This window comes from Hyperolius riggenbachi, chromosome 4, assembly GCF_040937935.1.
Source record: "Hyperolius riggenbachi isolate aHypRig1 chromosome 4, aHypRig1.pri, whole genome shotgun sequence".
Taxonomy (NCBI): Eukaryota; Metazoa; Chordata; class Amphibia; order Anura; family Hyperoliidae; genus Hyperolius; species Hyperolius riggenbachi.
The window spans coordinates 207,423,643-207,446,876 of NC_090649.1; the positions used below are offsets into that span (position 1 = coordinate 207,423,643).

Here is a 23,234-nt window from a genome sequence, read left to right on the forward strand (position 1 = left end):
CCTATTTTGTAGGTCTTCTAGGCTGGATCGGTAAAAGTTATTCAGGGCAGTTTGTTTAATGGATGCTTCTTTAAGGAGCTGTACATCTTGTTGTAGCTGAGAGATATTTGCTTCTGCTCCTGAGACCCTGTCTGTCAGGCCAGTAACCTCTTCACGCAGAGCAGCAGCTTCAGACCTCGTGGTGGTCAAAATGAGGTCAGTCTGTTTATCTAAGTCTTCCTTTGTTGGGAGGCTTCGTAAAAATTCCCAGATGTCCTCTAGACTTTTAGCCGAGGGAGAGGATGATAAATTGCCAGGGGCTGCTGCTGGGCCAGCTTGGTCTGTCATCTTGATCTTGTCAGGATTAGAGCGTGTGGTTGGGCCTGTGAAGTACTTCGCCACGGAGTTAGTGACAGTATTTACGACTGAGGTCTGGTTCTGTCTTGTTCCTCGTTTGTTCCCCCGTGCTGTGGTGGTATCAGGGAGAGGATTAGTTTCAGAATGCTTCTTCATTATAGGCAAAAAGACAGCTCTCTGCCCGGAGCTCCGGGAAGACACGTCCTCACAGTTTCATGCCTGGCTCCGCCCCCTCATAGGGATAAGCTTTTATTGAATGTGCGTGTTTTAACCATTAAAAAAGCAATATGCCAAAATTGTTTAAAAAAAAAAAAAAAAAAAAAAAAAGCAATATGCCAGAAAGGCACCTTTTTGTTGTTTTTATGTTTAACAGTTACCAGTTTTAACAGCATGCTTGAATGTTTGATGTTTACTGCAAAAAATGCATTATTGGTGGACCTTGAGGACAAAGCTAGGGAACTCTGATGTAAAGGGTTACTCCTCTTTAGAGCAAAGATATGCATAATGCAGGTCATCACTGCGCCCGCCATTTTATAAATAAATTCCTATATAGCGGTATTGTCACCATAAAAATCAAATTTCAACAGCAACTGGTCTGAGTGTATTAACCCCCTTGCCGGTCCAATTCCCACCGGCAAGAGGGCAACGCCGCACTTTTTTTTTTTTTACTTATTTTTTTTAAATCCTGTAGCGAGCCCAGGGCTCGCTACATGATAGCCGCTGAGCAGCGGCAGCTCTGCAGCCACTCCGATCGCTTCCCGCGATCGGAGTAAGCAGGAAATCCCGTTCAGAACGGGATTTCCTGCTGGGCTTCCCGGTCGCCATGGCGACGGGGCGGGATGACGTCACCGACGTCGGGACGTCAGAGGGAATCCCGATCCACCCCTCAACGCCGCCTGGCACTGATTGGCCAGGCTGTGCAAGGGGTCTGGAGGGGAGGGGGGGGGCGGCGTGGCGGATCGGCGACGATCGAATGTTACAAGCAGCTAGCAAAGTGCTAGCTGCATGTAACAAAAAAAATTATGCAAATCGGCCCAGCGGGGCCTGAGAAATCCTCCTGCACAGGTTACCCTGAGCTGAGCTTGGGATAACCGGCAGGGAGGTTAAGTGATAAAGAAGCTAATCCTGCATTCAAAACTTGCAAAACTTTTTCTACTGTTATGGTTTGTAGTTATCACATACTTTATGAGCACTGACCCTAGTGCCAAACAGTGCCAAAGAGTTAAATGCTGGGAGTTCTTTTTATCTATAATATATTCCTCCTCTTCCATTTATTTCCCTGCCCACCTTTCTTATCTGAAACACCTCTGCTCACTTGTGTTTACAAGCAAGGCTGAGGTGACTTAGTGATTGGAGGATAAGACAGTGTAGGATAAGACAGTGAGGATAAGACTAAAGGTCCGTACACACGCCTGACTGGAGGCAACGACGGGTCCATCGTTGCCTCCCACTGGGTGGGCGTTCCAACGACAGTCCGGCGTGTGTACGCACTGTCGGCGGACTGATACGGCTGTTCCTGAGCGATCCGCCGGGCGGATCGCTCAGAAACAGCCGTATCAGTCCGCCGACAGTGCGTACACACGCCAGACTGTCGTTGGAACGCCCACCCAGCGGGAGGCAACGACGGACCCGTTGTTGCCTCCAGTCCGGCGTGTGCACGGACCTTAAAAGGCGTAGGGCGGCTGTTTATATATCGTTGGAAAGAGGAGAAAGAGAGCTTCAAAATGGCATGCATCTTTCCATAGTTTCTGCACTGCTCGGAGTCCCTTTAATAGAGTACATAGTCATGCCGCTCAATGTCCTCAGAGGAGCTCACAGTCTAATACTACCATAGTCATAGTCTAATGTGCTACCATATTATTATTATGTATTTATATAGCCCTGACATCTCCTGCAGCACTTTACAGAGCACATAGTCATGTCACTGACTGTCCTCAGAGGAGCTCACAGTCTAATCCTACCATTATTATTATGTATTTATATTGCCCTGACATCTGCAGAACTTTACAAACTACATAGTCAGGTCACTGTCTGTCCTCAGAGGAGATCACAATTTAATCAGTGCTATAGTGTACCCTAAGTCCTAGCCTGTTTCCCCCCCCACCCCCCTGGAACTTGGCACCCTATGTTACTTGGCTTTCACTGCTCCCTAGCACCTACTGAATATCTGTCACCCACTACTTGTCAGTATCTACTTACTACTGTCATTTGTCTCCAACTGCTTGCCTATCACTACCTGATTACCACTAAAATCTATTAACCACCCTGGCGTTCTGATTAAATCGCCAGGGTGGCTGCGGGAGGGTTTTTTTTAAATAAAAAAAAAACTATTTCATGCAGCCAACTGAAATTTGGCTGCATGAAAGCCCACTAGAGGGCGCTCCGGAGGCGATCTTCCGATCGCCTCCGGCGCCCAGAATAAACAAGGAAGGCCGCAATGAGCGGCCTTCCTTGTTTTGCTTATATCGTCGCCATAGCGACGAGCGGAGTGACGTCATCGACGTCAGCCGACGTCGTGACGTCAGCCGCCTCCGATCCAGCCCTTAGCGCTGGCCGGAACTTTTTGTTCCGGCTGCGCAGGGCTCAGGCGGCTAGGGGGGCCCTCTTTCGCCGCTGCTCGCGGCGAATCGCCGCAGAGCGGCGGCGATCAGGCAGCACACGCGGCTGGCAAAGTGCCGGCTGCGTGTGCTGCTTTTTATTTCATCAAAATCGGCCCAGCAGGGCCTGAGCGGCAGCCGCTGGCGGTGTTGGACGAGCTGAGCTCGTCCAGACCGCTCAGCTGGTTAATCACTATCTACCTTCTACTAGAGTCTACTGATCACCACAAGCCTCTCATGTGAAGCGACAGATCCCTACCAGCCTGCCACAAACATCAACCGATCACTATCAGCCTGCCACTAGCATCGTCCGATCACTACCAGCCTGCCACTAGAATAGCTGATTAATTAAGGTAATCAAGGCGGGTAAGTATTTACCTTTCTGAATCTGATTTACCACATGAAAAGTAGTGATATAGCCCCTGCTAAAGCTTATAATCTGTGCCTGTATTGATAGTAAACTCTTTGAAATGTGGGCTGATCTCTGCTGCCTCCAGTATGAACAGAATAAGCTTTTACTCTGTGCCTGTACTGATAGTAAACTAGCTGCAGTGTGTGCTGATGCCTGCTGCCTCTAGTATGTACAGCATTAGCTGTTACTCTGTACCTATACTTAACTTGCTGTAGTGTGTGCCGTTCATTTCTAACCCCAATATGTACAGTATAAGCTGTTACTCTGTGCTAGTACTGCCGCATGTTCTGATCTCTGCTACCTCCAGCATGTACATTATAAGTTGTTATGCCTGGTACACACCATGCAATTTCCTCTCAGATAGATGGGTCGACAGATAATTTCCGACAGATCCGCTCGGATTTCTTATCGATTTTCTGATCACTTCTATGGAAATCGATCAGAAAAACAATTGGCAATCAGACCAGACCTGTCGGAAATCATCTATTCGGCCCATCTATCTGAGAGGAAATTGCATGGTGTGTAGCAGGCTTTACTCTGTGCCTTTACCGATTGTAAACCAGCTGTATTGTGTGTACAGTATTATCTGTAAAGCCTGGTACATACATACAATTTTGATTAGCCAATTTTACTACTTCTAGGTATTATGAGAGCTCAGCTCTGTTCATAGGGTAGTAAAATTGGCCAGTGATTGACCAATCAAAATTGAATGTGTGTACGCATCTTTTCTCTATGCCTATACTAATAGTAAACTATCTACTTAAAGCATAGAGGGCTCCATCCAACATTTTGCTGGGCAGGCCCTTTGTCTTTAAATTACACTGCTGCTAAGTTCATGTACATTTGGCCCCACGCATGACCACGCCCACTTTCTGAATGGACACGCCCACAATTTGCCGCTTCTCTTTACCTGGTGCCCAGGATCTTCAACGCCCCCGGACATACATATTAAAAAATATATATATTCCCTATTAAATTAATTGCTTAAAATTAGTGATGGATGTAAATAAAAAAAAAATCCACTTTTATTTTCAAATAAAATATTGTCACCATACATTGTACTAGGGATAGAATTTAAACGTTGCAATAACTGCAATAAAATGCGTGGCTTTTATCCACAGTTTTACGTTTTCCTTTAAAACTATAATGTTAGAAAACAGAAATAATGATTTTTTTTTCTATTTTTTTCTTATTATTCCCATTAAAATGCATTTAGAATAAAATACTTAGCATAATGTACCACCCAAAGAAAGCCTAATTGGTGGTGGAAAAAAACAAACAAAGTATAAATCATTTTGTTGTGATAAGTAGTGATAAAGTTATTGAGGAATGAAAGGGAGAAGCGCTGAAATGTGAAAATTACTCTTGTCCATAAGGTGAAAACAACCCGCGGGCTGAAGTGGTTAAATGCATGGTACAGTATCAGTCATAATGTCAGTTGTATTCCTTTGGAATACACATAAGTGCTCTATTGTTGGAAAGCAGTATTTAAATTATTGTGTTAGTGTGTTCCTGATAGTGTTTAGTCTGGCCTCTTGTGGCAGTGGCACAAGAGAGACTCCAGATTTGTTCTGCAACAAGCAATACAAAAATATGGCTGCAGTGGGAACAGGGAGTTAGATCCTAACTGAAATCTCATCAAATGGGACAAGGTTGCAAGGTGGTAATATGATCAATATCTGATAGCTATCAATCATTTACCACACCTACAAAGTGTGTACCTAGCTTAATGCAGATTCAGCTCAATATTACTTTAACAAGGCTTGTCCTCTAGTTACAGTGGGATGCAAAAGTTTGGTCAACTTTGTTAATCGTCATGATTTTCCTGTATAAATCGCTGGTTGTTACGATAAAAAATGTCAGTTGAATATACAGTGGCTTGCAAAAGTATTTGGCCCCCCTTGAAGTTTTCCACATTTTGTCACATTACTGCCCCAAACATGAATCAATTTTATTGGAATTCCATGTGAAAGACCAATACAAAGTGGTGTACATGTGAGAATTGGAACGAAAATCACACATGATTTCCAAACATTTTTTACAAATCAATAACTGCAAGTGGGTGTGCATAATTATTCAGCCCCGAGTCAATACTTTGTAGAATCACCTTTTGCTGTAATTACAGCTGCCAAAATGGGGTGTACGTAATTATTCAGCCCCCTTTGGTCTGAGCGCAGTCAGTTGCCCATAAACATTGCCTGATGAGTGCTAATGACTAAATAGAGTGCACCTGTGTGTAATCTAATGTCAGTACAAATACAGCTGCTCTGTGACGGCCTCAGAGGTTGTCTAAGAGAATCTTGGGAACAACAACACCATGAAGTCCAAAGAACACACCAGACAAGTCAGGGATAAAGTTATTGAGAAATTTAAAGCAGGCTTAGGCTACAAAAAGATTTCCAAAGCCTTGAACATCCCTCAGAGCAGTGCTGTCCAGCGTTACGGGCATGGAGGGCCATTTTTTTTTCAGACCCCATGGTGAAGTTGTGTGGAAACCATGAGGGTTCCGTTGTGCGTAGAGCGTCGCGCCGCGCCGAAAAATGGGTGTGGCCATGGACCAGAATGCGGATGTGGCCATGGGTGGAGACAAATTTACATGAACTTAGCAATGTGGGACATTAGATTAGGACAGTGGTGGGGAACCTTTTGGAGGCAGAGTGCCCAAACTGCAACCCAAAGGTCACTTATCTATCGCAAAGTGGCAACAGCAATTTAAACTACATACAAATGTTTTAACTCATACATGAACATTATGGAAAATCCAAGTTGAAAATAAACTGTGAAGGTAAACAATTTCATCCATCCTACTCCTGAAAAATTTGTATTGATCTTTGTATTGATCTTTCACGTGGAATTCCAATAACATTTATTCATGTTTGTGGCAGTAATGTGACAATATGTGGAAAACTTCAAGGGGGCCGAATACTTTTGCAAGCCACTGTATCATATAGGAGACAAACACAGTTATATTTGAAACGTGAAATGAAGTTTATTGGATTTACAGAAAGAGTGCAATAATTGTTTAAACAAAATTAGGCAGGTGCATAAATTTGGGCACCACAAAAAAGATATGAAATAAATATTAAGTAGATCCTCCTCCTGCAGAAATTACAGCCTCTAAATGTTTCCTGTAGGTTCCAATGAGAGTCTGGATTCTGGTTGAAGGTATGTTGGATCATTCCTTTTTACAAAACATCTCTAGTTCATTCAGGTTTGATGGCTTCTGAGCATGGACAGCTCTCTTTAACTCACACCACATATTTTCAATGATATTCAGGTCTGGGGACTGAGATGGCCATTCCAGAACATTGTACTTGTTTCTCTGCATGAATGCCTTAGTGGATTTTGAGCAGTGTTTAGGGTCATTGTCTTGTTGAAAGCTCCAGCTTCAGCTTGGTCACCGATTCCTGGACAGTGGTCTCCAGAATCTGCTGATACTGAGTGGAATCCATGTGTCCCTCAACTTTGACAAGATTCCCAGTCCCTGCACTGGCCACACAGCCCCACAGCATGATGGAACCACCACCATATTTTACTGTAGGTAGCTGGTGCTTTTCTTGAAATGCTGTGTTGATTTTCCTCCATGCATAACGCCCCTTGTTATGCCCAAAAAACTCAATTTTAGTTTCAGCAGTACACAGCACCTTATTCCAAAATGAAGCTGGCTTGTCCAAATGTGCTTTAGCATACCTCAAGTGGCTCTGTTTGTGCTGTGGGCGGAGAAAATGCTTCCTCTAAATACAGCATCTCCTTGTGTAAAGTGCACCAAATGGTTGAATGATGCACAGTGACTCCATCTGCAGCAAGATGATGTTGTAGGTCTTTGGTGCTGGTATGTGAGTTGACTCTGACTGTTCTCACCATTTGTCGCTTCTGTTTATCCGTGATTTTTCTTGGTCTGCCACTTCGAGCCTTTACTTGAACTGAACCTGTGGTCTTTCATTTCCTCAATATGTTCCTAACTGTGGAAACAGACAGTTGAAATCTGAGACAGCTTTCTGTATCCTTCCCCTAAACCATAATGGTGAATAAATCTTTGTCTTCAGGTTATTTGAGAGTTGTTTTGAGACCCCCATGTTGCTACTATTCAGAGAAAATTAAAACAGGAGGGAAACTTACAAATGACCCCCATAAAATACTCTCTCATAATTTGATTCACCTGTGTATGTAGGTCAGAGGTCACTGAGCTTACCAAGCCAATCTGTGTTCCAATAATTAGTTCTAAAGGTTTTGGAATCAATAAAATGACAACAGTGCCCAAATTTATGCACCTGCCTAAATTTATTTAAACAATTATTGGGCACTTTCTGTGAACCCAATAAACTTCATTTCACTTCTCAAATATCACTGTGTGTGTTTCTTACATGATATATTTAACTGACATTTTTTATCGTAACAACCAACGATTCATACAGGAAAATCATAACAATTACCAACGTTGTCCAAACTTTTGCATCACACTTTAAAGTCTTGCACAGGAGACAAGGAAAACGCAGAGAAATCCACCTTGTGTGTGTGTCACAGAGAAAAGCCTGTCTAAGTCTCTAAAGGGGTCTTAGATGCTTTACTTACATTGAAAGACATCCATGGCTATAATTACTAGGTAATGCCCAGTGGTGTTGATCCAGGGATTTTATCTGATTGCCATCTGGAGTCGGGAAGGAATTTTTTTCCCTTTTGGGGCTAATTGGACCATACCTTGTAAGGGGTTTTGTCTTCCTCTGGATCAACAGGGATATGTGAGGGAGCAGGCTGGTGTTGTACCTCGTTTTCTGGTTGAACTCGATGAACGTATGTCTTTTTTCAATCCAAATAACTATGAACTATGTAATTCTCCCTTATCAGCATGTAATCAGCAAGTATAATTTGAGCTGTGTGCTGTATGTTGACTCTGCCAAGTTCTGTGCTAATATGCAAACACTGGAGGTTAACCCTTTCTGTGATCCCAGGAAACTAGGAAGTAAGTACTCTGCAAGATCTCTGTAGGAGCTCTATAAGCTGTAACAGAAAATACTTTTCCTTAAAGGATATTATGTTGCTCATCTATTAGAGCAGAGAAGAAGTTCTGAGTTTCGGTCAGCTATAAAATAATGTACCCCATAGACTTATGCAACGTTGTATTCTTCACTAACAGGAAGTTTCTTTCATAATATCCATACCTCATGGTTTTCATGGCCAAGCAAATCAGACATAACTTTAAGCACACGGCCTGCATTTTTGGAGCACATTTTCTTCCCTGTTTATGAAAAGGAACGGAAAAAACAAAACCTTTAGAATCATTTGACAAGGTATCACACCGCCGACCACAGATTTATTTTGTCTTTAAAGTGTTAAGCCTCATTCATGCTAAAATACTGTCATTTATTATCTCAGTGTTAGATCTGTCAAGAACTCATTCTTTCACTCAGGGGAAACTGGTGCCATAGTACTTTAAAAGGAAAACAAGTCCAGTACACACAGACATTCATCCTACACTGTGCTTACCTAGCCAGTAAATAACTGTTGGCAGCAGCGTCTCGGAAGCAGTGAATGCTTTCTAAACATGCTCAGTGTGAGTATAAAGTTTTTACAGCATTCAGAATTGTTTCAGTTTGGCAGTCGATTTGCAATTAAGAACACCAGGTAAATGCCAAGACCAAAGATAAAGTTCAGTTGCAATGTAACCAGAGTTGGTAACGAGTGGAGGAACTTTGATGTGAACATTCATCATGCCATTCGTTAGAATAGGCCTTTAGTGTACTAATCCGGAAAAAATTATCGAATATAAAGATTCTTCCAACATGTCCGATATGATTTTTATCGAAAAAATTGGATAATCGCTTGTTTTCTGGACTGAAACATCAAAATAAACTGTGAAATTGAACATTTTTTGTACCACTAACCACTTATGCCGTTTGCAGCAGTGTATCTACACCCCGCAGGATTTCAGTTCCGGCACAGAGGCGTAGATATACGTCTAATGCTGCGGACGGCCACTGCTTGCTCCCGCACTCGTTCTCGACACCGCCCATTAGCCCAGAGATCAGTGAATGGGATCTCAGATCCTATTCACCGATCTAAGTGCTGGTGTCAATGATCGCCGGCATCAATGAAATGCCTGTGGTCAAAGTAACGAAATAAGTTACATTTGCTTCCTGTTCACGTACTATTAGTACATGGCAGGAAGAAATTATATGAGGACATCTTGTGGCCAAATAGTAGAATTACACCAACAATTTTTTTTATTTTTTTTTAATAAAAAGTCATTTTTTATTAAAATCAACCCCTTACCCCTTCACAACTATGGGCTTTTAATTAGTGATGGACGCAAAACAGAAAAAATACACCTTTATTTTCAAATAGAATATTGTCGCCATACATTGTACTAGGGAAATATTTTAAATGTTTCAATAACCAGGACAAATGGGCAAACATAATGTGTGGGTTTTATCCACAGTAGAATGTTTTATTTTAAAACCTATAATGGCCAAACAATGAGAAGAAATAATAATAATTTTTTCAATTTTATAATAATAGATTCGAATAAAATAATTCTTAGCAAAATGTACCACCCAAAGAAAGCAATTGGTGGTGAAAAAAAACAAGATATAGATTACTGCATTATGATAAGTATTTCTAAAGTTAGTGGCAAATGAATGGGAGGAGTGCTGAAAGGTGAAAAATGCTCTGGTCTAGAAGGGGAAAAGCCCCTTAGTAGGGAAGTGTTTAATGTGTTGGGTTGCGCCATTTGGCTGAAACTGTATAGGCCTTTTTGAGCTTCTGAGAAAGCGGCATTGGTGCTACGATACATCAGGCGAAATGTCATCATGATGCACTATGGTGTATTGCAACATCCAAAAAGATGATGTGATGTTTTGACCAATTTTGCTAAAATTCAGTGTGCAATACAAATTGTGTTTGATTTTACATGATATATTATTGATATATTATTGGTGTCACAGTTAGCCCCTGAGTTGCCTGAAATGTATCTATAAATTCTCCTGTTAGTGTAAATATCATATAGTGGCTAAGAGGCCAAGTTAGGATGTCGGTAGGGTACTGAAAGAGTGTAAGACTGAAAAAGGAAGGGCATGGCAAAATGAATTGGTGCTACGATACATCAGGCTAAATGTCAAGGGCCCCGCCACAATCCATGCCAATTCCCCAGCACATAGGATACGTCATCGCCGCCGCCAGTGAGATCAGACATCCCCATGATGCTGCATGCAGGCCGCACTATCGCGGCCAGGGAAGATAAAACCGCTGCTTCTGCTCCAGCTGCCTCGGGGGATCCCTAGCACTGGGCCATGATACCGCCACCGGAACTCTGCAGGAAGGCAGCTCCATCGCTGCAGCTGGGGAGGTATGTCTGCCACTCCATCGCTGCAGCCATAGCAGATCAGTTACTTTGCCCCCCACCTGTCCATGGATGCATCAGACAGGACACCAGGATCAGTCTCCGGCACCAGAAACAAGGTCTGCCCCTCAGTAGCAAGGCAAATCAACTGCAGCCCCCCAGGTCTACCTCAGCCTAAGGTGCACCCTGCACCCCTGGCTTGGGGCCATGGTCTCAGGACGTATTTATTTCCAGCCAGAGCAATTATCCAGCCACCGCCACAACCCCAGGAGATTCTCAGACTCTGTTTCTTACTTCTCATCTATTATTTCCTTCATCTCTTCTCTCGCTCTCTCCTACTCTCTATCCTGCTCTTTTTCTCTTCCCTCTGCACTATCCCTTTCCAAGGACCTTCTGTCGGGCATCTGAATTGAAGCAGAGCAGTTGAGCGCCACAACGGGATTGTGGCAGCTCTGCTCAACATAGCATTCAGATGCCCCCTCTGGTCTTCCTACGCTCAGTTTTTTGTGTTTCTGTATATATGCCATGCTATGGATATTCTATTGTATGTATTTACTGTATGTGGCTGTCCCACCACCCAAAATAATTCCGGGTACAACACCCATTGTAGTTGGTAAAATAAATGATTCTGATTCTGAAGAGGCACAGCCTCTTCCTCTTTTATGGACAGAGGAATTCCTCTTTAGTGAGAACAGCCATTGCTGCAAAGGTGGTAAGGCTGCACACTGTACATCGTTTCTGGCTGAACAGGGTCACTTAAAGCAGAATTAAAAGATTTCTGATGGGATCTTTTAAGACCTATTTATATGGACTGATTGAAGCAGAAAAAGACACCAAAGGAAAACTGAAAAATATGAATTTCAATTTCAAATAAACCAAAACAGCTCTTTGCTGCACATGTAAATATATTTAGAGGCTTGTACAAACCTGCACTACGTAAGCAAAGGTTCATGAGTAGTGCAACAGAGTACTCCACTGTGTAGTCAGAGAGGTGATCAGTGTCTTCCAGCTCTTGCACAAGCCAGTGGATGAGACCGTCTTTTATCATGGCTGACTGCATAGGTCGTCTAGAAGAAGAACAACTACATTTAAAAACACTAAAAGGTCAGCCTTCCAGCAAGTAAAACTGAACGTATCATGGTATCCGCTAAAAGGATAATGACCCAAAACACACAGCTAAATGGATCAATGGACCAAAGAATGGCTAAGAAGAAAACATTACACTATTCTAAAGCAGCTTTCTATAAGCTCTGACTTTAATACTATTTTACACATACGGAAGAACTGAAACATGCAAACTGGAGAAGACACCCTTCAAACAGGGCAGGCTGGAGAAGTTGTTTACAGGTCTTGATGTCTTATAGGGCGCTAAAGGAATAGCTTGTTTGCAATGATTGCCTCTAAAGGTTGAGTAACAAAATCTTAGGTTAAAGGGAAGGTCCAAGCAAAAAAAAAAAAAATGAGTTTCACTTACCTGGGGCTTCTACCAGCCCCATGCAGCCATCCTGTGCCCTCGTAGTCACTCACTGCTGCTTCAGTCCCCCGCTGGCAGCTTTCTGACCTCGGAGGTCAGGGCCGAATTGCGTACATTTTTACACATTCCCGCTAGTGCAGGAACATTAACACATGCATTTTTACGCGTTAGTGGTGCAACGCGTACATTTTTGTCTTTGCACTAGCTGGAATGCGTAAAAATGTATGCAATGTGGCCCTGACCTCCGAGGTCAGAAAGCTGCCAGCGGGGGACTGGAGCAGCAGTGAGTGACTACAAGGGCACAGGATGGCTACATGGGGCTGGTAGAAGCCCCAGGTAAGTGAAACTCATTTTTTTTTTTGCTTGGACCTTCCCTTTAAGGACGGATACCATCATTTATGACCTTGCCTTTTTTTTATCTGTACCATTATTTGAAATTTTCTGTTGTATTAAAACTGTCAAGCAAACTCAATCATGGGTGCCAATTACTTTTGTCAGCACCAAATTATTTCCTAGACAGTTCTGGGTTCTTCCTTTGTTTGTGGAGGTATGGCAACAAATGTGTCCTAATCTGTATGTATGCTTCTAGATAGGGACAGATTTGTGCAAAAACCCACATATAACAGAGCCCTGGGCAGCTTCTCCCAAGAGAGGCGAATGGACATGGAAGAGGGGGTTGCTGCATATAAAAAGGTGGCTGAAAATCAAAAAGGAGGCTGCAAATGAGTAGCATCACATGGTAGAGGCGAGCTGCTACCCACAGAGCCATTTTCTTTAAAGTTCAGTATGGAAGTGGGGGCTGCCCACGGACTGTGGAAGGAATATCACAAGAAAATTGGCCTAGGGGTAGAAAATGTATAAATCTGGCCTTGATCCCATCTGCATGACAGTAAAAAGAACAGCAGAACAAATACCCCTCTCAGATTATAGACAATGCACTCGGCACTTGTCCACAGCACTGCGTGTCCATAGAAACAGGGATGATAAAACCTCAATCCTATAGAAAATCTGTGGAGGGTGCTGAAGCTTAAAGGTAGCCATATACTGGTCTATTGCCACCAGATCGACCAACAGATAAATCCCTCTCTGATCGAATCTGATCACAGAGGGATCTATTGATTGCCCATACACTGCAAACAGAATTTGAATAAATTTCAGCATGAAATCGATTCATAACCTGTGGAGCCGCCGCTTGCTTCGTGGCCCCCAGTCCTCCCCCCATTCGGGCTCTCCCGGCCAGCAGCAATAATATCACCTGCCCGCTGGCACGAGTCCCCGGGTCCGCACTGTCACTTCTTCCGGCGTCCTCCGTATCCTCTTCACTTCCTGCTCCATCCTGTGGCAAGCTGAAGTTCAAACAGTAGAAGGCACTCTACTGTTTGAACTTTGACTTGATACAGAACGGAACAGGAAGTGAAGAGGACATGGAGAATAATTTCAGCATAAAGAAGTGACAGCACGGGCCGGGGAATCGCACCCCCGTTCAGGAGATAGTATTGCTGGCGCTATGCTGCTTCGGTCGTTGCCGAATCGAACGCCACTAGCCATGCGCACCCGACCAGCTGACGTTCAAGCAACATTTTACGCGTGTCAGATGGAAATCGGTTGATCGGTCAACATTTGTGTTAACAATTTCACATTCACATTTCACAGATTTGATCACAGTGATTGAATCTGCTTTATATCGATGAGAAGTTGAACAAAGTATGAGTACCTTTAGACTGCCAAAACATAGATTTAGGAGTTGTGTGCAAACTACAAGAAACATCTTATCACTGTGCTTGTCAACAAGGTTTTCATCAAGGCATGTTCTACTTGGGAGTCAAATCCTTATTTTGCTCAATGACATGCAAATCAATTTATAAATGTTATGTAATACGTGTCTTGATTGATTTTCTGTCTTTGCACATTAAATAAAACTATCATAAAATTACTGTTTGTTTCTTTGTAAGTGGGTAAACATAGAAATTTATGAGGGGACCAAATAACACTTTATTCCCCCTACAATGGGGGTGTGTGCAATAAACTGCGCTAAGCAGAATTTTGTGTGAATTTTGATGAGAAGAGCGGAATGCATTGCATGCAATGTATTGCAATCTACTCGAGCGAAATGCATTGCATGTAATGTATTGTAATCTACTCTATGCTTTGTGCTGTAAGACTTTACGCACGTCATTCTGCTTAGGCTGGGTTCACACATAAAATGTTTATAGTTCCATTCCAGTCCTGTACTTTTGCATCTGTTTTGTATTCTATGTTCTATGTCACCTGGCTTTACTCTGCATTAATTGCATTAATAGAATTTTCTACTTAGAAATGCAAATAGAAATCTAAGTTACATGCAGGGTGTAGCATGTAGGGAGATAAAGGGATTATGAGCATGGAATACTATGTAATAATATACACAGTATAAGCAGATAAGGAATTACATACAGGGTACACATTACACATAGAAGAGAGATTATACACAGGGTACAGAGTACAGACAGATAAGTAATTACACAAGAATACATAGTATGGGAAGAAGAGGGCAGTAGAGGCAGATAATGAATTACATACAGGATACACATTATCGTAAGATGAATTGCATACAGGAAACACAATATAAGCAGATTATTTTCATATGGGATACACGTGAACGTGAACCGACCTAGAGCCTGTTTTTAGACGGGCTTAGGTCAACTAGTATCATAAATACAATGGAAATTCAGTGCTCTGCAGCTTTAAAAGCTCACTGCAGAGCCATACAACTGAGCACACAAACAAATCTTGCCTCCTTTTATTGCCCCCAACAGAGCTTTCTGTTGGTGGCATCTGATTGCTGCTGCAACGGGGGTTTTTTGGATTTTTTTTGTATTACATTTTTTTCAAGAAAAATAAATTACTATTTTATTTAAATTTATGTTGCCCCTTCCCTCCCTTCCTATCCACCCCCCCCCCCCCCGAGATCCAATCATAGAGATCACCTCTCTTGGGCATCAGCATTGGTTTAGCTGACTGTCCCCCTTACAGCGCTGCTCATGTAAATAAATGTACTTATTGCTTAGTAACAGCCTGCTAGCCACGATTGCTGTGGCTACCTCTCTCCCCTGCAGGGAATGGGCTCTGAGTGAGAGCTCATTCCCTGCAAATCTTGCGTATCGCGAGATGACGCAATCATGCGTTAGGCCTGGAGGAGCTGCTCTGTGGCCGCAATTCTGGGCGAAGCGGTCACAGAGTGGTTAAAGGGAACACGAGGTAAGACTAAAGGGGCCCATACACTTACCGATTTTCCCGCTGATATACAGCCGATCGTCCAAAAACGATCATTCCCGATGATCCCCGTTGTTCTGCGGAAGATTTCCATCGATCGCCGGCAGGTCGGGAGTGCGTCGATAGTGGAGTTTGAATGCCCAACGACCAACGCTAGCAGCAATACATTACCTGCTCTGGCCGGTGCGAGTCCCCACTCGCTCCGCTGTCTGTTCTCCGCGGGGTTCCAGGCTCCGGACCGGCTGGCTACTTCCTGTCCCGGCAGGAAGTTTTAACAGTAGAGCGCACTCTACTGTTTAAACTTCCCCCGGACGTGAAGTGAAGCCAGCCGGTCCGCAACCTAGAACCCAGAGGAGAAGAGACAGCGGAGAGAGCAGGGACTCGCGCTGGCCGGAGCAGGTAATGTATAGCTGGCGGGTGGCGGCAGCTCCACAGATTGTGATCGGTTTCATGCTGAAATCGATTCACAATCTGTTTGCAGTAAAGGCAGCCATACGATCCTTTCCTGATCAGATTCGATCAGAGAGAGATCTATCTATTGGTCGATCTGATGGCAAATCGACCAGTGTATGGCAGCCTTAAAAGGGATATGGAGGCTACCATATTTATTTCCTTTCAATCAATACCTGTTGCCTGGCAGTCCACCCGATTCTGTCTCTTAAGCCACATCTACACGATACGATTCTTTCTGCGATTCAATTACAATTCTATTTACGATCCGATTAAATCCGACATATCCGATCTGGATTTGATTCGATTCAATTCGATTTGCCATTGTTCTGCAATGGCAAATCGATTTGAATCAAATTGAATCCCGATCGGACATGTTGGATTTAATCGGATCGTAAATAGAATCGTAATCGAATCGCACAAAGAATCGTATCGTGTAGATTGGGCTTTTTTATGCTAGGTACACACCATACAATTTTCTGTTAGATTCCTCTGTTAGATTTACCTACAACATGGAAAAAAAGCTATGTGGCAGGTAAATCTAAGAGAAAATCTAACAGAAAATTGTATGGTGTGTACCTAGCATAATACATTTAGCCATAGACCATGAACAAACATGCGGCAGATCAGGTACTCTGACTCAGGGTTTTGATTTAGACACTACTTATGCCAGAAGATCAGCAGGGCTGCCAGGCAACTGGCATTGTTTACAAGGAAATAAATATGGCAGCCTCCATAGTCCTCTCCCCTAGGGTTCCCTTTAACTGAGCTCCAGCACTGCACAAAGCTACCTGCTGGAGGACAGTGGGAGTGCAACCTAATGGAGAAAACAGGGAGCTGACTACAAAGATTTTAAAGGGCCTCCTGCTTTGGAGTAGTAGAAGACCAGAGCAATGAGCACAAGAGACCACCAACAGATAGAAGAGGAAGCTACAAGACTCCTATGACAAACATCATTGAAGAACACTTAACAATGATACTGAGGTGTAGAAAAAAATATGTAACAGGCAAAACTTGTTCCTGCTCCCATCTTGCAAACATATTGTTACAATTGATTACTGTCTGCATTTTTCACCTTTCAATGTCAACTTCAAGCTAATAATAGTAAATTCCATGAAGCAATTAAAACAATTAGCAAAGTACATACATGAAGTCAAGGCTAAAAGGACATTGTGTTCTTACTAAATCAACACATAAAGAAATTTGAATGAAGCAATTATTAACTTATATCCAGAGTTACACTGCAAATCTCACTAAGGCCTTTTTCAGAAACACGGCTAAACTGTGCGCTTGTCGGGCAGTTCAGATTCCCGTCTAACATCCCCTCCCCCAGAAGGATCATTCAGGTACAATTATAATGCAGCCGAACGGCAGCATTTCCAACACACGTGTCAGTGCTCGACAAACAGGGGTATTACCTAGCAACAGAGAACCACAACATGTCACATCTGAGAAGGTCTGCGGCTGTGCTCAGATGTGACCCCATGGTGGGGCCGCCTGTCTACCGTTGGTACCGAGCGCTAACAAGTGCCTGTCCCATGCAAGAGAGCAGCTGCCAGGTGGTGAACTTGCTGTCTGTCAGCTACCTGTAGGAAAGAGCCCTTCAATTGACAAGTCAGCTTTATTCCAGAGTATTACTGTATATTGTCTTAAAACTTATCCTCTATAATAAAACCCCTGTGACTCTGCATCCCATGTCTGCGCCTGTGTCCCTGCGTTTGCGCTACTGCGCATGTGCCGCAGGGACATCCTTTGGCCAGGGAGCAGGACAGCCAGGGGGCAGCCAGCTGGGCGTGTGCACAGCGGACGGGGGCGCGGGCACGCACGCTGGCAGCGGTAACGGACCTAGCCCATTTTTAAATGAGCTAAGGTCACTAGTTGTAATATATTATGTAAGTGGAAACTTCCTCACAAAAGAAAATGGAGGTTGCAATGAGGAAATGGAGATCAGATATACATGTCAGTTTCTGGAAATGCCACCAGAATGACAATGAATGACTGCATTTTGCAGACCTGATACATTTCTTCTGCATAATTTCTACTGTAGAAAGAAGTTGGTGATCAGGCAATCACGTGATTTCTGCCTTAAAGCAGAATATAACCCTGCATTTCAACTTTGCTCTAAAACATTATTTACAGCATATTATATGCAACCAGCATTTTTTTTACTAGACCAGCATTGAAAGGGTTAAACACAGAGGTGGAGAGATATGCAGAAGTTCAGATAGATACATTTAACTAAATAGAATGTAACAAGTGATAAATGTTACACACTCTTTGGCTGTCCTCCAGCTCCTTCTCAGTCAGAGAGAGTTTGTCACATTCAACACTTAGATACATTTATGTAAACAAAATGTATCTATGTAAGCTTCGGATGCATCTGCAGTTTTCTCCAGGAACTTTAAAGCTCTGTGTTTAACCCTTCCAATGCTGGTCTAGTAAAAAAAATGCTGGTTGCATATAATATACTGTAAATAATGTTTTAGAGCAAAGTTGAAATGCAGGGTTATATTCCGCTTTAACATAATAAATCAAATAAATGTTATCAAAAACAAGTGCAGGACATCAGACTTTGCTGTATCTTCAGCTTCCACCTTACACCAAAATAATAGGTAGAGCTTTCTGCTTAGCTTCTGGTAGCAGACTTACCAATGCTGGCGAGATCTTACCTGAGACTTAATTTTTGCAGTGTGCCCAGGACATTCTCCCTAGTGACAGAATCCTTTCCCTCTCCCTTCAGTGTTTCCTCCATTGAGCGCAACAAGTAAGGATTCTGACTTAGATAAACACGACCTAAAATACAGAAAATGTATAATTTTTTTTAGTGGAAACCACATTTTAATTTGCTCAGATGGGAGTTCAGTGCACTGGACAATATACAAGAGTGACCTGGATTTTATTTAACAATTGTGTGCCATTAGCTGAGAGCAGGAAATCAATTGCAGAATCGCAGACGGCAGTTGAAAAGGATGCTCCGCTACACCAACTGGCTGGATTGAAATAATAAACTCTTTATTCTCTTTATTCCAATATCATGGTACATGCAGGTAAAAGCGCACGCGTATCGGAGCAAAAGCAGGCTCTTAATCAAAGCTTCATGATGAAATTATTAAGGAGTCATGCTTTTGCTCCGATACGCATGAGCTTTTACCTGTATGTACCATGATGTCGGATTAAAGAGTTTATTATTGCAATCCAGCCAGTTGGTGTAGCGGAGCATCCTTTTCAACTGCTGTCTGTGTGCCATTAGAGAGCAAAACTTTGAAACTTTCCCTTGGTTCATAACAGAATACAGGGTTACAAGCTAGCGGTTGTGTGACTTCAGTTAGATGAACATACTTGCAGTGAGAATTTTTCCATGCACAGCTAAAGTGGCTAGAAAACTGGCCAGCGTGCAGGTGTAGGTAGTATGTGCACCAACATACACAGGGATGTGTGCATATGTGAAATCTGAAAATCTCTGCCTATAGAATAAACATAGGTTAGCTGGGATCCCTGCCAGCAATGGCGGACAAATATTTACTTAGGGGATAGAGGTAGCTGGCCCCCTACACTACCCAACAGTATGCACTATAGAAAGCAAATCATTTAGTAATTCTTGCTAAATTCTCCTATGCCCAAAGTGAGGGTTGAAAAATGGGCATGGTGCAAAGCCGCTAAAAGTCTAAATAATAACAGGTGCAAAGTCACCTAACCCTACCCCTTAGCCCCTATATTGCTCTCCTTGGGTATAAACCACCTGGAGTCCAATACCCCCAACACGGACTGAGTCAGCACATTATGGAAGTAGCTAAGGTCCACCTGGCTGCCTCGTGGAAACAACCTTCTCTCTCCCCTGCTATGGTCTATGCCCCGTTACTGAGACTATGATAAGTGATAAGTAATATTCTCGCAAAACTAGAGGACTTGATGCTCAACTTCCAGAGAACATGGTCTCCTTGGATTGTTTCCCTGAACAATGTGGGACTAGGCCCTACTTTACTATGCTAATTGACATATTGCCCCCTGCTTTGTCTATTGTAATAATACTGTTGTCTACAAAACTCACCCCTACGTACGAGCGGCTCTGTGTGTACCCCAAACCTAATTATGATAGTTTTCATGTTATCTCTGACTTACTCGTTTGCTGTTACAATCTCTTTTCTCTCTCTATTTTGTCTGTATATGACATGACTATCTTACTGCTAGGTAAGTTCATTCGATCCTTCATCACCTCATCCTGCTAGTCATATTTTACTTGAAAGAATTGTAATTGCTACCTATGATCCCCCTAAAGGGGCCAATAGAAATGATCTGTTTTCCACTTTGTTTTCTCAATAAAAACTTATTGAAACTAAATAATAACAGGTGCAGCCTTGACAGTGCACGTACATTATTATTATTACTATTATTGTTTTTAAGGCAGCTTTTTTTAAGATCGGCTGATTTCACATGGTGTGATGATCTGTGCAATGAATCTACAGTAGGGACGCTTGCAATGCTCCCTCGGAACATAAAATATGGTTTGGCTGAAAAAGGCACCCTTGCCATTTCTCTGTCCATTCTCACTGCATGGCAAATTGCCCATTTCACATGCAAAATAGAGTTTGCAAAACTTAGCCACTCACACCTACGACCTAATAGCAGAAACTTTATTTTAAAAAAATTATATACCGGTATATACAGTATATGGTCTGGATTTGCCACATCACCTAGGTTCTCCTGTGTAATCTGCTGTTTTTCCACTGAAGCAAACAAAATTCTTTGATTCAAAGCAAATCTTTTATCTTCCTTTTGAAATATACTGTGACGGGATGGAACATTTTTGCTATCTGTGTGCTCAATGAGAAGATTTGCCAATGAGACAGAAGGTGAGAGAATTATAAATTGATACAGCTGTCACCAGAACAGAGGCTGGAGATATTTATTTTAATGGGACTCTTGTACTAGTGGCAGGTATTAAAGGTCGTTTGGAGTGATTTTGCCATACATCCTGTTGTGCATCGGGGACAACAAGTCAGGGAAATCTTCCCTGATTGGGCAAAGACAGCAAAAAAAAAAACCTGCCAGTAGTTGCAACTTTTCCTTATTCTATCCAAAACAAAAAAAGTTGGTTGGAAAGATCCATTTTAGAGTGTAGTAAATATTTATTGAGAAAAAAAGATCTTTATCAATAGTCACATACATCTCACGTATACACTGTGTTTATGATGCTGGTATACAAATTTAAAGGGACTTAATGTAGCATACCGTAGTCACATTCTGGCAGCGCTAACCTACCAAATTGTTATCTTGAACTGTTAAGCTAAGTAATCAAAGGAAGGCCTTTTTAAACTTTAACAGTGATAACAGCAATTGTTTTGTAATCCCATGTAACATAGCGATAAGAGCACCTGGATAAAAACACAACTATTTGGTTCCCATATCCCATCACTGTTTGATCTTATGAACACAGTTCTTCAGTCGCTAATACACAGGTCAGTGTTATGGCTGGGAAGAAGGTATAGACCTAATTCCCAGCCATAACACTGACCTGTGTATTAGAGGCAATACATTAGAGAACAATTCTGTTTTTATCATGGGTTCTTTTTTAATGAGACTACTGTACTTTTATATAGGAAAAGATAAACAGTAAAATACAGGGGTTGGACAAAATAATGGAAACACCTAACATTTTGGCATCATAATCTTTGATCATGTTTTAAGCAATCAAAACTTGACATATGGCAGGCGCTACTGTAACACAAACTGCCCGAAAGCTTGGCATTTCAAGAGGTACTGTCTCAAAAGTAATGACTGCATTTGAAAGAGAATGAAAAACGTTCTCAGCAAAGTACAGTTGTGGACGAAGGTCGAAGTTGTCTGAGAGAGACCGTCGGACTCTAAATCGAATTGTTGGAAAAGCTTGCAAGACCACGGCTCCTAAAATCACCGCAGAGCTGAACGAACATCTACAGAACCCAGTTTTCACAAAAACTGTTCGTCGGATGCGGCTCAAATCTGGATTCCACGGGAGAACTGCAATTAGAAAACCTCTGCTCTCAAAGACAAATGTTTCAAAGCATTTAGAGTGCTGTAGAAACCACCAGAATTGGTCCCTTGAGCAGTGGAGAAATGTGATTTTATCTGAGGAATCAACGTTTACCTTATTTCCGACCTCCAGCCGAGTGTACGTTTGGAGACAGCCGAAAGAAGCATTTCATCCAGACTGCCTTATCCCAACCGTAAAACATGGCAGGGGTTCTGTGATGATCTGGGGTGCTATTTCTTGGAAATCTGCCGGGCCAATGATTTCCCTTTATGGAAGAATTAACAGCCGAGACTATTTAAGAATTTTGAGCGACCAAGTTCATCCTATGATTCAAGAACTGTTTCTGGAGGGGGATGCCATCATTCAAGATAATAATGCCCCAATCCATACAGCTAGAATTGTTAAAGAATGGCACAAGGAACATTCTAATGAAGTTGAGCATCTCATCTGGCCACCACAATCCCCAGACCTCAACATTATTGAGCATTTATGGTCGTTATTAGAGATTCAAGTAAGAAGTCCATTTCCGCCGCCATCGTCTTAAGAATTGGAGGGTGTTTTAACTGAAGAATGGGCTAAAATTCCATTGGAAGCAATTCGTATGAATAAATACCTCGGAGAATTGAGTCTGTAATTGCCGCAAAAGGTGGACCTACACCATATTAAAATATATTTTGTTGATTTTTAAAGGGTTTCCATTATTTTGTCCAACCCCCTATAGATGGATTACAATAATACCAACTAAGACCAAGCCTTTTTAGATTTTGTCAGTTAATATTGCTCCTGTTTTCTTATAGAACATATTTTACCCCTGGCAAGTTCTCTCCCTCCCTTCCCTATACAGTTCCCTGGTGCCTAGTGCCCCCCTACCTCCAACATATGGTTTCCCTGGTGATCTAGTGCTTCCCCGCCCCTTCTTCCCCAATATAACATCCCCAGTGGTCTCCTCCATCCTGTGCTACTCCAGCCTCAGTATATTTAGGGTGGTGGAGCATCTGTAGTCTTGCTCATCTCAAATCGTCCAGGCTTTAACAATGTTCATCTATCCTCTACACTGACACTGACTATCTGCCCATCTTGTTCTCCTTATGGAAGTACAGTGAGTGCACTTTGTAGAGGATGGATGGACATTGTTAGAGCCTTGAGGAGGTGAGACAAGCAAGACTACCACTGCGCCACTACTCTGCATATGCTGGACTGCACAGAATGATTAGGAGGGGAGCTGTAGTGGCACATGCAAGGGAGGCTGTGCTCATCCTTTTGAGGGCCCAGGATTTAAATGGGAAAGGAGGTCCATAAGGTAGTGGTCAATTTAAATACAAACAATGATTAACACTGCACTCAAACACTCACAAAAAAAAGCGGGA

General features: G+C 42.6%; 1 protein-coding gene across 3 annotated transcripts in view; it reads right to left on the reverse strand.

Moving 5' to 3' along the window:
- Positions 1-23,234, reverse strand: part of ARMC9 (armadillo repeat containing 9) — a 294,287-nt gene that overhangs the window by 68,259 nt on the left and 202,794 nt on the right. For all 3 annotated transcript variants that reach the window (XM_068281283.1, XM_068281282.1, XM_068281281.1), the window contains exons 14-16: positions 18,527-18,650; positions 11,609-11,748; positions 8,505-8,581 (exon numbers count right to left, since the gene is read on the reverse strand). In XM_068281283.1, coding sequence (XP_068137384.1) covers positions 8,505-8,581; positions 11,609-11,748; positions 18,527-18,650 — 341 coding nt within the window. The remainder of the gene's footprint in view (positions 1-8,504; positions 8,582-11,608; positions 11,749-18,526; positions 18,651-23,234) is intronic.